We start from the raw sequence: 16,286 nt of genomic DNA, 5'->3' as shown, positions 1-16,286 counted from the left end.
TTTTGCTTTACTACTGCCTTTGGGGCTCTGAATTCTCCATGGCGATTATGACCATGGAGAGTGTGCCTGGCTTGGGGAGCAGACACCGACTCCTAGACCATATTGCCTGGGTTGGGCAGTACTCCTCCTTGGCAGTTGCTCTCATGGCCCTAAGCTGCTCATTTAAGTCTTCCCAACGTGTGAGTTGGGGGACAGGAGGCAGAGAAGGTTCTGGACTGCACCAGAAGGGCAGCACTGATGGTGCCCAAAGGGCCACATGAAAACTGGAGGCAACCAGCCAGCTTCTGTCTCACTGATAACCTTTAGGTTTAACAATTAAACATTAAGTGGCACCTGGCTGGTTCAGTCGGTAGAGCATGCAACTCTTGATCTTGGGCTGTAAGTCCGAGACCCATGTTGGATATAGAGCTTACTTAAAAATAAAATCTTAAAGAAAAAAAAACCCACAATGAACATTGAATCACTGCAAATTAATTTTATTTATTTAAATAAATTTAAAATAAGTAAATCGTAATGGAGAAAGACGGGTAAAATTTTTCTTTCAGACCATTCCCCTTCATAAAATTATATAGTTATGTAATAAAATAAAATATTAATATACAAAATCTAAACGTGGTTAAGTACAGTTAGAAAATATAAGATAGGAGTTTGAATCCCAGTGAACTCATCCGGAGTCGTTCACTCTTTGGGTTCCTGGCATTTGAACTTACTCTTCACCCTGACGCTTTTCAGAGACCCCGTCCTCCACCTTTGTGCCTCACTTTTGCCTTGTATACCTGCAAAACTCAATGATACTTGCTTGCCTCTCTCTCCTCTCTCTCCCACCCTCCAACTGTGTCCCTTTGAGGGAAGCACTGTACTGTGCCTCACTGATCTTAGTATCCTGGGAACCTAACACAGTTTCTGGCATTGCTAATAATGGGTGCCCTTGAAGATGTTTGTTAAATGAATGAAGGAGGCATTGACAACCAGCTAAGATAGGGATCTTTGATCCAACCAATCTGGCAAATGAGGATAAAGAGATCTTACATTTTTAAGTACTCTTTGCCTTCACTTAGTCTACGCGCATTTACTTTTTGCGACTAGCTATTGTCACTTCAATGAGAAGATGCATGTCAGCTGATTAAAACAACTGTTTTCTTTCTAAAATGATTAACAAATGTTAACTTGACACCTCAAGCTTGAGAAGGAAAAATCATATGTTCTATCTTCTAGATAGAACTCACATTGCTCTTTTCTATTTGTTGTGTTTTAGGTGGCATGATATTGCCAACATGTCCCACAATAAGTCCTTCTTTGCATTAGAGCTGGCCAATAAAGAGGAGACCATCCAGTTTCAAACTGTGAGTAAACATTAGGAATCTGCATGGAATGTTTTTCCTAAAAGTTAACAAGTTAGCATTTCTGTGTGCGTGTTGGGGGAGGGAGGTGGCATTAAAATTGTAATACTTAATCCTTATATAAAACGTAAAATTTTATAACATTTTGCTTAATAGCCCTTGGCAAAAAGTAGTTGCTCAGTAAATGCTGTTGAATGAATGAGTCCTTGGATAAATACTATGTGGTATGATGATTTTTAAATTAAAGGGACTAAATAGGGGAGAAAATAAGTACTAATACCTTAATTTCCATTGCTAAGGAAAGGCTCTGTAGAAATACTATTTCACACTCACTTTTGCTCTCTTGATAAAGGCAATATTAGGTCACTGACTGAAATGTTTTGTTTCAAATTGTCTTTGCCTATCTTTGTCAAAATAAAAGTTGATATTTTCATAATTTTAAAATCTCCACGTCACTTTGAAACAGTTCTGTGTAAGAGTCACAACCTTAGAAGAGTGTTTTTTGTTTTTGTTTTTGGTCTTCATAATTTAAATCCTAATTATGGCATTCATATGATAGGCACAGCATTAGAAAATGAAAGAATCGCAGTGTGTTAAAAGTGACTTTGATGTAATATATCCCCCAATTGTGTCTTGTCCTCAAACTCTGCATTAAGTTGTAAATGTGTTTTCATTTACTTTGTGCAATATTTCATTTGCTAGGAAGACATGGAAACCGCAAAGTACGTGTGGAGACTCTGTGTTGCGCGACACAAATTCTACAGACTAAATCAGTGCAGCCTGTGAGTATAGCCTGTTCATGGAAATGGTAGAAAATAATGAGGTTAGACATTTTTATCTTGAGCTGTATGGTATCCTCTAGAAAGGCAAATTTTGTAGAAAAGAACAGTTTTATGACATTACTAACACAAACTCTTTGCTTTTTCATGTTAAAATAGCTCTCAAAAATATTTTCATTTTACCTTCAGAACAACTTCTAATAACTACAGATATATGCCTCTAAGATTTTCTTTACCTATTTACTAAAATCTTTAACTCTTGAAAGTTAAAAAGAGAATGTTCTTTTTTAATCAGCATCTTGAGTAATTAAAGATTATTCAGCTTGTCAAGCCGTTTGAAGCATACCTTTTCTTCCTAATGTACATTGTTCTTGGTCCCCATGGGTTTCCCGCTTTGTGCTGGATCATTCCCATCAGCATACAGACATGCTGTAATAAAATTGCCCATCTCGAAACACTTGTCCTTCACTCCACACGCCATCCAGCCAGGGCTCCATTATCTCTGCTCTCCTATAGGGCACATTTCTGCATAGGAGTCGTATATGCTTGCTCTCTCTCCTTCCTCCCACCCTGCTTCCCCTAGCTGTCACACATGGACACCTCTGGTCACCCCTCCCTTCCTGCACCCTGCTGCTCGTCATCTGCCAGGACCCCACCGTCCTGCTTTTCCTCTTTCTAGGCTGTTTCTTCTCAGTCAGCTTTGCTGGTTTAGTCCTCAGACCTCTTCCACACCTTCCTCATTCACATTGATTCAGGTTTACAAATAGTGCATCCGGTTTTATTTCTAGCTCAGTCTTCTCCCTGAGCACAGCCGACTGCCTATTGACATCTCCATTTGGGGACCTAAGAGGCATCTCAGATGTGATATGCCAAAACCCAAACTTGACGCTCTCTTCCTTTGCCTGCCCCCAAATCTGCTTCTTCCCTATTCTTTCCCATTCCATGAATGGCAGCACTCCATATTCACACAGTTGCCCAGGCCCCAGGCCTACTTAATTCCATTTTGATTCTTGTTTCTTTCATCACACATCCAATTCATCAGCAAGCTCTGCCTTCAAAATGTATCTGAAATCTGACCACTTTTACCACCCCCTCTGCTAACAACCTCATGCCAAGCCGCCAGTGTTTCTCAGCTGTAGGATGGCGGGAGCCTTCTGACGCTCTCCCTATGTCCGCGCCTGCCCTGCCTATACCTTGCTTTCCATATGTCAGTCAGACTGGTCTTAGTTGAATATGGGTCAGATCCTCTAGCCCTTGAAACCCTGCACTGGCATTTCATCATGCTTAAAAGTACAAAAAAAAAAAGTACAAAAAAACCATCCGAGATCTGGTCCTTGCCTGGTTCCCACCTTGTTTCCTTTATACCCTCCTCCTGCTCACCCTGTCCCAGCCACACTAGGATCCTTTCCCGTCTGTGAACATGTTCTGCCCTCAGGGACGCTGTGCTTGCCACTTCCCGGCCTGAAATGCTCTTCCTTCCCATGCCTCATTCTCCCACTGCATCCGTTGTCTGATCAGAGGTACCCTGGCTGCCTTGGGTACTCCCTCCCTGCCCACTGCCTGTCTCTCTTTATCCCCTTGCCCTGATTTATTCTTTTTCATAGGACTTGGCCCCGCTGACTTTGTGTATTTGTTTCCTTACTTGTTTACTGCCTCCATCTCTTCTCAGCAGGTAGGCACCACAGCAATGCAAAGGGCAGACACTGGTTAACTCCTGTGTTCCTGGTGCTGAGCAAGGGGCTGGGCCGCAGTAGGCCTTCTGAATTTGTTGAAGGAACGCATGTTAAGAGGTCTGATTGGGGATGTCTGTGGTGCTGTAGGAGCCCTTAGGAGAAGGGTTCTTAACCCAGAACTGCCACGCCAGGAAAGGCTTCCCAGCAGAGTGGCATCTGCACTGAGACTCGGAAGTCTTGCGCTCCATCCCCACAACGTTCTTTTAAGCTGTTCTCTCTCATCTCGCCCACTGCAGCTGCCTCCCATCTGGCTCCCCTGCCCCATCTCACCTGGCTCCAGCCAGTTTTCTGGATGGATGAGCAAAAGATGTAGCACTTTACCCAAAGTTATAGCTCAGAACCACATTTGAGCCTGTGCCTTTCCGCACCCTTCTTAGCTACAGCATGAAGTGCAAGACTCCTGTGATCCTCCTCTGGGCTCATCTGTGCAGCTGACGCTTGATCCTGGCCCCAGAGCCCATAGTCCTCACAACGCTGAAGCGTCTCACAGCCCCAGGCTTTGCTGGAATGCTCTCTGTCCCCGTCTCTGGCAGGCTCTTCGTTGTTTGTCCTGATCCAGTTTAAGTGCGGCCGTCCTGGCGGCCACCACACATTTAGTTTGCTTTGTCCTTGGTACCATTCTCAAAGTACTGGTTGTTTCCTACCACTTGCATAATAATGATTCTGATTCGGTAGATACTTTCTCTGTGCCAAGCATTATGCGGAGAGCTTTTATCTCCTTTCCTCTTTACAGTAGCCCGGTTTGGTACAATTCCTCCTGCCCTTTTGTAGATGAAGGCGTGGGGACATAGAGGCCTGCAGTGTCGCGGTCCTGCCGTGCAGCCAGCGCTCCCCACCCCCCAAGGCTAGGCCACTGGCGTGGTTCAGACCTGCTGTCCTATGCGAACCTGGCTTTTCTGGCTTGTCTGCTAGCGCCCCAGTGGCCGGCGGGCCGCCTGGCACCCAAGGCTTAGTGAATGGTGGAAGCCTGAGTGAGATGGTGACGGGTGTCAGAGGGGAGAAGAAAGAGCCCGTTTGCTCCTTGTTGATTTCCTTTTACCACTGATTGTAAATTGGAAAAAAAAAAATCTGAAGAGAACATTTTCCCTTCAGGCCAAGAAGGAAGAGGAAAGTCTATGGAAGTGCTTTCTGTTTTTTTATAGGTACCCCAAAGTGTGAAATAAAACTGGTTAGGAATAACCGTGCAAAGGGCAGACCCATCTTTGGGACTCCTGAAAGAAAAGGAAGTGACCGGGGGTGACCCTACAGGAGAACCAGCCCGGGATGAGCCCGTAGGTCCCAGTTCTCTTCTCCTCTCTGAGTAACCCCCGACCATGCTTTTCTCTGCGTCCACTGGTCTGCTGATGGGATTTGAGAAGGCGCTAACTGACCCGACGGGGAGGAGGGAGCCCTGCTTTCTTTGTGGATACGGGAAGCCTTCTCTGCTGGCTGCGCGCTGAGCTCACAGGTCTGAGCGTGTTTGTGTCAGAACGTGCTTCCCCTGGTGGCCAGATTCAGTGGTGCCAGGAGTCCAGGCCAGTCACATTTGGGGCTCTCCTGGGCTGGCCTGGTTACCTGAGCACGTGTGACCTTAGTTCTGTGCAGAAGCAGCGTTCTGAGATTCAAGCAGTAGATATGCACTCTGGAGGAGCACAGCCTTTTCATAAGTTTGAGAGTCATCATAGGGTGGAACCCTCCCTCTTCTGGAAAATAATGGAGAATCAAAGCAATCATTTTGAATAGACTGCAAAACATCATCTCTTTACAGTAGGCATCCATATTGGTTGGTGGTCAATGCCTTTTTTTTTTTTTAAAGATTTGATTTATTTATTTATTTGAGAGACAGAGAAAGCATGAGCAGGGGCAGAAGCAGAGGGAGAAAGAGAGAGGGAGAAGCAGGCTTCCCGCCAAGCGGGGAGCCCGATGCGGGGCTCGATCCCAGGACCCTGGGATCATGACCTGAGCTGAAGGCAGACGCTTAACGACTGAGCCACCTATTCGCCCCGATGCCTTTTTTAAAGGAGTTTTTTTTTTTTGGCAAATCACCATCTACTAATGATTTTAAAGTTCAGATGGAAAAGAAATCAATTCTGTTGTAGAAATCTAACTTTGTAATATTGCTGTTTCTTGCTAAATAGAAATAAAACTACATTATTATGGTCTTCAGTTACATATGTCTACATAAAGAAAACACAGGGGGCACCTGGGTGGCTGCCAGTTAAGCGGCTGACTAAACTCAGGTCATGATCTCAGAGTCCTGGGATTGAGCCCCACTTGGCCCCATGTGTTCAGCGGGGAGCCTGCTTTTCTCCCTCTCCCTCTGCCTCTCCCCCCACCCCCACTTCTGCTCTCTTTCTCTCTCTCTCAAATAAATAAAATCTTAAAAAAAAAAAAAAAAGAAAAAACACAAGAGTTTCAAAAGTGCAATAGTTAGGTTTAAAAGGCTATTTTCTACATTTTGTTTTTAATCTGTACATCCAGTAGATTAAGGAAGTCCATATCCATGAGCTATTCCTGTGTAATTATTTATGATGGAGGACACCTGCTGCATTCTGTGGGAAACTAATTTATTTCGCCATTAGCACTTGTTCTCAGGTGAAGTAAATGAATTCTTAGCCTTTAATGTTTTGATGGGTGATAAAACTAAAAATAGCTTTACATTTTATGGTCATTTTTTTTTTTAAGGCTCTCAACCTAGACTGTTCAGTCACATTTAATACAGTGATCCTAGAATATTGGTAGATTTGTTCTCACAGTCCAGATGGGTCATTTTACAGTGTGATGGGCATTTAATGGAACTGTAACAGGCCTGAAATTGGACAGTGGATTCTGGATGACTGGGTCAGCCTGGGGCGCCTGGTGGCTCAGGGAGAGGGTTCTGCTTGTATAGAAGGAGGACTTTGCTCTTAGAGTGTCCTCTCCACCACCTCTCAGTCCTGTTATGTAATTCAGTGGTGTTTGGGGTGGCCTTGTGTGACTCATCCAAACTTGACCCAGATGACTATATTTTAGATTTTATAGAAAGACATGACCTATCATAAATCTTGCCCCCTCCCTCCACTTTTAAACAAGGTACTCTAAATAACAGAGTCATCTTTTTATGTCACTCAAGCCTTAAAAATGTGAGAAGAAGAATGTTAATATTCCTTTAGGGTTAGCTTAGGAATTACAAGAGATAAGGTCAGTCTGTTTTGTCAAATAATTTCTTCCAAACCCCAGAATTGGTCCTGCTGTAATCAGCCTCTCGTTTACATGACAAAAAGACTGGGAGAGAAACAGAATCTTGGTGAGGACAGTATTCCCCGAATTTGCAGAGCCATGTGATCAAGGTTCCAAGGGACTTTTATCTAGAGGGAAAGCTGAATTGCAGTCACCGGCAGGTGAGAGGGTTGGTGTGTGCCCACTTGTGTTGTGGAGACTCTGACCTGAACACTAACGGGAGAAGGCCCTTCCTGGAAGGGGATGGGGCTGCCCCTTCTCCTAGCCCCACTGCAGGATTTAAAGAGACCAGAGGAGGGGTGCATGAGTGGCTCAATCAGTTGAGCGTCTGGCTCACAATTTCGGCTCGGGTCATGATCTCAGAGTCCTGGGATGGAGCCCCGTGTTGGGGGTGGGGGTGGGGTCCCCGCTCAGTGGGGAGTCTGCTTGTCTCCCTCTGCCCCTCCCCCAACCACTCTCTCACTCATACTCTTTCTAAAATAAATAAATAAATCTTAAAAAAAAAAATACAGGGACTGGAGGAGGCCTGGAAGGAGATAGAGTAGCCCTGTCCCATCAGAGAAGGTCATTGAGACCAACGTTTTCTAGGTATTTCCACCATCCAGTACATTTTTTTGTTCATCAAAATCTCCTCTTCACTAGCTATAAATCTGTGAGAAAAGAAGCCCACAAAGCAAAATTGAAATAGCTCTTAGAAATAGCTTCACTGTAAATGCTCAGTAATTAGCATCTGCTTCCGTCCTCACTGTGTCACTTGTTTGCTCAACAAACATTTGAGGCCTTCTTTGTGTGCCGGGCACCAGTGATACCATTATGTCCTCTTGCCCCCATGGAGCTTACAGATCATCCGGGGCCGGGGAAGGGGTCAACAAATAATGGACTGTTAGGAGCCTGTGCTCAGTAATCCGACGGACAGGCCTGATTCCAGTGCCCGTTCTGCTACTTCCTGGTCATGTGACCAAGAGCAGTTTCCTTAACCTACCTATCAGTTTCTTCCTCTGTAAAATCAGGAGAGTAACTGGCATCCCTTCTGGTGTTGGGGTTCAGATTCCGTGAGATAATCATTTTCCGTCCTTAGCACTGTTTCAGTAGAAGTCATACTTATTTTACTGGGGCTAGCAGCCTTTACTCTTTTGTTTTCTCCAGGGCACACATTCCAGTGATTTTGTTCCTAAGAGTTCTTCAGCTGTCTCGTTTTTAGCAGCACCCATCAACATAGTAACTGCCCAGAAAGTCTGGAAAACACCCACCAGCAGTTAGACCATTTGGTCTTGTCTGCTAGGTTTAGGCTAACTGGTCTCCCTCGTAAGCTGCAGTTACAAGAACAGTGGCAGGAAGAAGGAGGAGATGGGTATTAGAACCGATGGCGAGGCTGCCTAGCGGAGCCATCTGGCAGGAGAAAGACGTGTTAGTTTGTTTGTGTTTAGTAAGAAGTGGCCTCTGCAGTGGACAGTGGTGCCCCCGCACTGGATGCTGCCGAAATAGATAGTGCATGTGGGAGTTACTGCCTCTGCTTCTAAGCTCTGCATCTTTGGATTCTGTGTTTGACACATTTAAGTTTTATTTTTGCCCCCGGCTGGGCAAGTCTGGACATGTTGGAGTATTACTCTGTGGCGCCTTTCCTTCTCATTTCTGAATTTTGAATATATAGTACCTTATTATTTTTTATTTTTAGAGAGAGAGAGCACACGTGCGAGCATGAGGCAGAGAAGCTTAGAGGGTGGAGGAGAGACTCTTAAGCAGGCCCCCTGCCCAGTGCAGAGCCCGATGCGGGGCTGGATCTCACAATTCTGACATCATGACCTGACATGAAATCATTAGTTGGCCGCCCAACTGACTGAGCCACCCAGGTGCCTGTTGAATTTTAGTAATTTAAAAGTTCAGTCCTTTTGGACTAAATATAAATTTCAAAGGTCCCAGTTTTGCTTCAGCCTAGCTCTGACGATGGAGAATAAGCAGCAGCAAAGTAAACCTCAAGGCTACAAAATGATGCCTTCACATTCCGGACACTGATTTTAATGACTGTTTTAACGTACAGTTAAGGAGTGGTTAACAAAACTAGAGTACCTGGTGCACCATCCCACCTCCCACCACCAAAGAGGCCTCAATTAGGACCCATAGAGCTTCACTGATCGCTACAGGCTTAATAGAATTATCATCCATTTTGCTATTGTTGAGTAACATAAGTTCTGGGAGATGAAATGTTCTTGGGAATAGAGACACTTACTCTTTAGCAATAACCTCAACACATTTTGATGATGAAAGGAAATTATTTCAAAAAGCGTTTAATTAAAAAAGGTCACCTAGTAAAACAAATTGTAGTCACCTGATGTTAAGTTCCTGATACGCACTCAGTTTTTTTTCTTTGTAATTTCTATTATTACTTTTGGGTTTAGCTATTATCTTCAGCCTATGATATATAATAGAAGTATTCACTTATATTTTCTGTAAGTTCACTTATGACTTCATATTTAAATTTTTAATTTTTAAATCCATCTGCTATGCACTTTCTTATGTGGCATTATATGAGGCTATGAGACTTGAACTTCTTATAAATGGTCCATTGTACCAATAACCTATCTTCTCTCTGCTGAGCTGGATTATCACCTTTATCATATAATCAGTTTTTATTCTGGGGTAGGCCATTTTTCAGATTGCTCTTATGTTCCCTTATTCTAACACTCTGTTACTGAGGCAATACCAACCTAGTTTCATTCAAGCCCAGTATTTGGTGATCATTTTTAATCAGAAATGATAAGCACTAGTTTTATTTTATCTCAGGTCTTCTCAAAATAAGCTAATTTTCAGGTTTTGAACATAAGGTACTAGTTGGGGACGCCTGGGTGGCTCAGTTGGTTAAGTGTCTGCCTTCAGCTCAGGTCATGATCCTGGAGTCCCAGGATCGAGTCCCACATTGGGCTCCTTGCTCAGCAGGGAGACTGATTCTCCCTCTGCCCCTCCCCCTGCTCTGCACGATCTCTCTCTCTGACAAATAAATAAATAAAATCTTAAAAAATAAGGTACTAGTGTTTAGAATGCTAAGAATCATGTTAATTTAGGAGATGTGAGGATTGATACTATGGTACATGTGCTGATTAAACAGGTTGAGTGTTCACTTTGTGATTCTGGATTTTCTAGTAATTAGTCCTTAGAAACTATGACCAAAAGTCACAAAATATTTTTGTAATTAGTATTTATGTGTCACATAAGCTCATGAGCCAGGAACAGATGGTAAAATTTTTTTTTTTTTTTAAGTGCTTTGACGGGTGCCTGGCTGGCTCAGTCGGTAGAGCATGCGACTCACGAGTTCACGCCCCATGTTGGGAATAGAGCTTACTTTAAAAAAAATTTGGGGGGGGGTGCCTGGGTGGCTCAGTCAGTTGAGCACCTAATTGATTTTGGTTGATCACTCTTGATTTTGGCTCAGGTCATGATCTCAGGGTGGTGAGACTGAGCCCTGCGTTGGGCTCCCCGCTGGGCTTGGAGCCTGCCTGCGATTCTCTTTCCTTCTCCCTCTGCCCCCACCCCCACCCCAAGCACATGCGTGCACATGCTCTCTCTGTCACTCTCTTAAAAAGAAAAGGGAGGAAAAGGGGAGAAAAAGCACTTGGGGAAAATTACCTAAGTCATCAACAAAGCCAAGAATCCTGTGTGTTTAGGTTCCTAGATTTTATCTGCAATAAACTGCACACAAGAACAAAAAAATCCTGCCTTTGTTTAAAAGTGGTAAAATTACACGAGCTGTTTTGTCTCTTGTTCCTTTTTGATGTAATTATTTATTCAAAGATGGAACTTGATGGGAATAGTTTAAAATCTCAATTTATCTGAAAAATGTTAGTCCACACTCCTTAATATTCTCATTGCTTTCTTTGTTGTTTGTTGTTGTTGTTGTTGAAGTCACCTCCACACCCAGCATGGAGCCCAGTGTGGAACCTGAACTCACGACCAACTAAGCCACCCACGCACCCTTTATTGCTTTCTAAAAAATACATTTGAAACCAATCTGAGAGAAGTTTCTTGCAAAGAAAAGTAAATAGGTTTACCATTGGCCCACTGAACCAAATCTACTTGTTTGCTTTCTCTAACTTAGTTCCTTACGGGAAATCCAGATTCTTAAGTTACCAAAGTTATAAACTTATTTCTTGATTATGTTTGTAATGTGTGGTTAAAAGGATTTTAACTAAAGGCATCTCCCATTGCTTCAGGCTTCTGGGCTGGCAGTTGATGGTCACCGTGACCTCAGGACTGTCAATGGAGGTGGTCAGTGCTGACCCAGGCCCACAGGAGAGATGTATTTGCACTGAGTCTTGCTTACCTGGGATGTTTGTGGGTGATCAAGCCCTGCTGCTTTTCCTCTCTGCATATTCTCATTCCAGAGGTTTTACCTGGATAGCCCAGGAAAAGATAGACCTGCCCACCCTCCGATAGTTAAGGCAGATGTTGCTGTGTGAAGAGGCTCAAACCCTGGAGTGTGGGTGGAGGAGTCTGGGCAGCCATAGAGGGTGGAGGCCCCAAGTGAGGACAGAGTCTCCTTTTCTCTGATATATGGCTGGATTAGTTTGTCTTCTTTTTGCTTTAGTAGATTTATTATTTTACCTTCTTATTAATTTATTTTGGCAGAATTAGGAAAACTATGTGTATGTATGTCTCAATGACATGTCTTATTTTTATAGGCAAACTCAGACTGTCACAGTGAACCCAATTAGGAGGAGGTCATCTTCAAGGGTATCCCTGGTAAGAAAGAAGGAAAAATATAATTGCTTTTTTTCTTTTAGTGATATTACCTTCCTTAATAAAAGATGCTTTTGATAGTATTAATTTTTTATTTGGACCACAAAAGTGTGCTGGTATTCCATTGTTTTTAACCAAAGAAATGGCAATTTTCCATAGGCTGACCCTACTATTTATGTAATGTTTATTTTATTATACATATTTAAATATTAGGTCCAACCTAATTAAAATTTTTGACTATTAGTGAAGAGCAGTCAGAGGTTAGTAGATATTTAAAATGCTAGCTAATTTTGCCTGATAAGATTAAATACACTACAGAAAAGCTTTTTATATTCACATGTTTACATAAGAATTCAGGGAACTTTGTCTATTCCTTCTTGCTCTTAAAGACTTTTTGGATACAGCTTGTTTTCTTGTGATCTTTGATGTCTGGTATCAGTGCATAGGCCTTGGCATTGTCATTCTGGGAGACACTGAAAGTGACAGATATGGTAAGAGCTGTAGGGTCTTCATGTTTATTTTCTATATATTACATTTAACTTCCTTAGAAGTTTTTTAATGGACAGAAAGAAACCAGCAGAGACTTACTTTACATATATTACATAGGCAGCAATGTGTTTTAACCCTGTTTCCAACTTTCCATTCCTTAGCCTAAGCCCCAGCCCTATGTGATGCCTCCCCCACCCCAGCTGCATTATAATGGACATTATACAGAACCATACACTTCCTCCCAAGGTAAAGTACGCTATATCTGAAATGCCATACAAAATTATTATAATTTGAATAAATCTATGAAGACTTGGAGATCTTCGAGCCAGGATAGTTTTGGCTGACGTTACAGCCAAATCGTTTTCATGATTATAGCCATCCTGGATTCATAGAAGCAGCAGTCATTAGATTCAGTTTCTCGAAAATGTGTAGCAATATTCAGTATCAAATTCTGATGCTCAAATGATCCCAAGTTTGGCCTTTGGGAGCCCCTTTGAGCCAACTCCTTTGTCCTGCTGACACTCTCCCATTAGCCTTGAGTGTTTCCTGGCTTTCCAGCATAAGATATCCCAGGCTCGTTTTGGTTTTTTCCCTGCCCGAGAGCTGCCCATTGTAAGGGTTTAAGCATTTCATTTTTATTTATTTTTATTTTTCACTTGGTTAGTGTAGGGAGCTGTATTTAAGACAGTGCCTCCCAAGCTGAACCTCAAGCATTCATTCAGGAGACATTTACTCTCTCTGTGTACGAGGCTCTACTACAGAGGCCAAGGAGATTTAATGCAGAGAAGTAGTTCCACATCTTAGGAAGCTCAGGATCTAATGGTGGGGGGGGGGATAAGACTAGCACACAAATAGCTTAAACACAAAGAGAACATGATTGTTTTGAGGAGAGAGAGCAAGCGATTATGTGACGAAAGACTCATTCTGTTGGGGAGACTGAGAAGAGCTTTCTGGAAAGACGGCAGCTAGAGAGAGGGAGGTGGGCAGTTGATGGGGATTGCTGCCCTGGGTTTTGGGGGACAGTGAACACCATGGCACAGACTGAGGAAGGGGCATTGGGGAGGGGAGTGGTATGGCTGGACTTGGAACTGGGAGAAGCCACATGTGAAAGGACCAGAGGTGGTTTGTGACTGTGTTGTGTGTGCCGGGCCTTCCGTGCACAGAGGAGAATTTCCACACAGTGAGGTAGGCGGGTGGGCAGCAGGGGAGCCGTGCTTCAGGGTGTGGATTCCCAGAGGGTGCACCTCAGGGTGGGGCTGTTTTCTCCCTCATTGCAGGCTCCTTGTGCCCCCCCCCCCGTGTGCTTCTGCGCCCCCAGCCCCACCCGCCGCTGGGTAAAGTCTCTTCTGTCTGCATTGCTAGTCTGCAGGTACCCTAATACTTTTTCCTGGCCTCTCTCTTCCAACTGTGGTTTGAGTTCATTTTCCATTCCCTTTTCCACCTGCTGCTTCTGAGAGCGGTGCCCGTGTGGGTGGGTACCCGTCTACTCCCCAGCTGCCCCCTCGGTCCCTGGCGCCCTCCACCTCCTCACCGGCAAATTGAGCTTTTTCTCCTCTCGAAAAACCTCTTGTTGGGGCGCTGGTTCTCTCTCCTCCTCCTGCACCATCAGTGGTGTTCGCTGTCTGGGAAGGTCTCCGGGGGTGGCCTTCTTCCCTCCCTTTGCAGGCTCCCACGGCAGCCCCGTCCTCAGTTCCCAGATATCGGCAGGGGTGACTGTCACATCTGTACTTCCCATCTGTCATCACCCCTGCGCTGCAGCCCTGCATCTCCATCTGCCCCACAGGTGACAGGGTAGGGAGCCACTGCACCAAAAGCCCTCGGTGGGGGACCTGGCTTATGGTATCAGCTGTTACAGCTTGCTGAGAAAGAATGTCATATCTGAGCTCATTGCTCTGCGCCACAAGCCCGTCCCTTGCCCCCCCGGCCTTATTTCCTCTTTGCGATGACATCACTCTCCTGGTTACGTGGATTCCAAACTGCATGCAATTTTGCTTTGCTTTTCTTTCCCCCCCCCCCCAGCACCCAGTCCGTCACACATGTTCTGGCCTCTAACTCCATACAGTATCCCTTCCGTCTCCCTGTCCCTGCCCCTGGTTCAGTCCAGCCTCACCCGACTAGCTGGTGGCTCCACACGAGAGGCCAGCTTCCACCTCTGCCCTCCCCGGCTCACCGGATACATGGGTGCCCGGCTCTCAGCTCCCCCACGACCATTCCTTTGCCTGGTGTTGCACACTCTCTGCAGTGTTTCCCAACGCTCCTTTCCTAGTCTTATTTCCCACTGTTCTCTTACTCGTCTCCAGCTACCCGACACTCCAGCCAAACTGAGGGTGCCCCCCCAGAAGTGGTCTCCCAGCCTGGCCCGTGCTGCCCTTAGTCCTTACATGACGCCATTGTGTGCTCTCCTGCCCACATGCTTCTGTCCCATGGTGGGGTGGGGGGTGGGGACTAGATTGTGCTGTGGGAATGCCCAGTGGCTTATGCAGTAAAGGTGACTTCTGCTCAGGTCACCGGCAGGAGGGCTCTGCTCCATGTCTGCCTGCCTCAGGCGTTCTGGCCAGAGGAGCCTCTTCCATCTGGAATGTTGGTCTGGGGGGTGGTGGGGAGGGAGCATGGAAACTGGCTCTCAACCCTCTGCTCTCTTTCCCTTGACCTCTGCTAGTCATGTGACCATGCCTGACAGACACCTAGGGGTGAAGATGGGTAATCCTGTGCGTAGCAGCTGCGGCCAGAAGCTGGACCTGCCCTCCCCACCCCCACAGGCTGCTTGAATGCTGTGTCCTCCGTGAGGCTGTTTTTGATTCTCCCCTCTCTGTCCCCATCGACCTAGCCCAGGCTAGAAGTGATCCTTCCCTCCTCCTGTGTGGACCCCGGTCACACTGAGTCTCACAGTGTAATGTGTCCTTGAATTGTGATTGTTGTATACATCTCTCCCCTTTACTCACCTGGATTCCAGTCATCTTTCCCCCCATCGGTTCTCAGCATAGTCTTTTACACACATGGGCTCACAAAGGGATGGTTTGTGGGGTGTAGGGAGGAGCCTGCAAGTAGGGAGGCCAGGAGGGATGGGTTTTATGCCTGTGCAGACAGACAGGCTGGGTCAGTACCTGAGCTGTGGTGGCAGGGAGAAAGGGGAGCTCCAGGGACCCGGAGGTTGCAGAGCATTCCAGGTGTGGGAGCAGTACAGGGACCGGGAAGCTTTGGTGTCAGCAGGAAGAATACAGTGATGCTTCTGAGCCCCGTTTCGTCCTGGCTTGCACGCCACCTGAGTAACGTCCCCACACTAGATGGTGATACGTTCACTTTGATAATCACTAGTCACTTAAAACATTACACGGCTCTTGAATCCCAGAAAGAATACGTTTGAAAGGCAACTGTTCTCTGAAGAACCCGACTGCTACTCTTTGAAGTGTCAGAAATCACCCTCAGTAGGGATGGTGATTCCAGTGAACTACAGATCAGACAGAAGAAACATGCTTCCTTCCAGCCCCACTAGGCACACATGCAGCCACTGTAGATGAGACAGCGCTCCTGATTCTGCTGCCTGTGGATCCCCATCCCCCTGGAGTGTGGGGGCCAGAGTGGGGGTGGGGGGCAGGTGTGAATGGCTTCTGGTCCCTGGTGAGGTTTACTGCAACTGATGATACTGTTGGACCTGGAGAAGTAGAGCCTGCAGAGATATTGTTTTTGTCTTCATTCTAGAAGAACCCATACAGAAAACCCAGAATTCCACTTAAGGAGGTTTTTATAGATGGTTGGTACTTGAACTAGCTCAGCATCAGCGAGTCCCACATTCCCACCAGGGGGAGAGAGCAGTTAGTGGTGCAATGCCTTGAAAAGTAGCTCTGCCTCCAGCTAACCAGAGTTCCTGAAAGTCTGTTTCAATTCTAGCAAAACACATGTTTTTGATTTTCAGGAAAAGACAATATTTTATAATCATTTGTACTCTTAATATTGGATTTAGATTTGGTTAATCTTTGCTAGGGGCCAAATCCTGAATACCACCCTTAGGGTGGGTG

The 16,286-nt window shown here is 45.3% G+C and overlaps 1 protein-coding gene across 4 annotated transcripts in view; it reads left to right on the top strand.

The window, feature by feature from the left end:
• PTPN21 (protein tyrosine phosphatase non-receptor type 21) overlaps positions 1-16,286 on the top strand; it is a 71,793-nt gene that overhangs the window by 42,170 nt on the left and 13,337 nt on the right. For all 4 annotated transcript variants that reach the window (XM_073895703.1, XM_073895705.1, XM_073895706.1 and 1 more), the window contains exons 9-12: positions 1,256-1,343; positions 2,043-2,122; positions 11,724-11,784; positions 12,432-12,516. In XM_073895703.1, coding sequence (XP_073751804.1) covers positions 1,256-1,343; positions 2,043-2,122; positions 11,724-11,784; positions 12,432-12,516 — 314 coding nt within the window. The remainder of the gene's footprint in view (positions 1-1,255; positions 1,344-2,042; positions 2,123-11,723; positions 11,785-12,431; positions 12,517-16,286) is intronic.

The sequence above is a fragment of the Callorhinus ursinus genome, unplaced genomic scaffold, assembly GCF_003265705.2.
Source record: "Callorhinus ursinus isolate GAN/ISIS: 27379988/994484 unplaced genomic scaffold, GSC_fseal_2.0 scaffold8, whole genome shotgun sequence".
Classification (NCBI taxonomy): domain Eukaryota; kingdom Metazoa; phylum Chordata; class Mammalia; order Carnivora; family Otariidae; genus Callorhinus; species Callorhinus ursinus.
The sequence above is the reverse complement of the archived record's forward strand: the minus strand, read 5'-3'. Positions and strand labels throughout refer to the sequence as shown.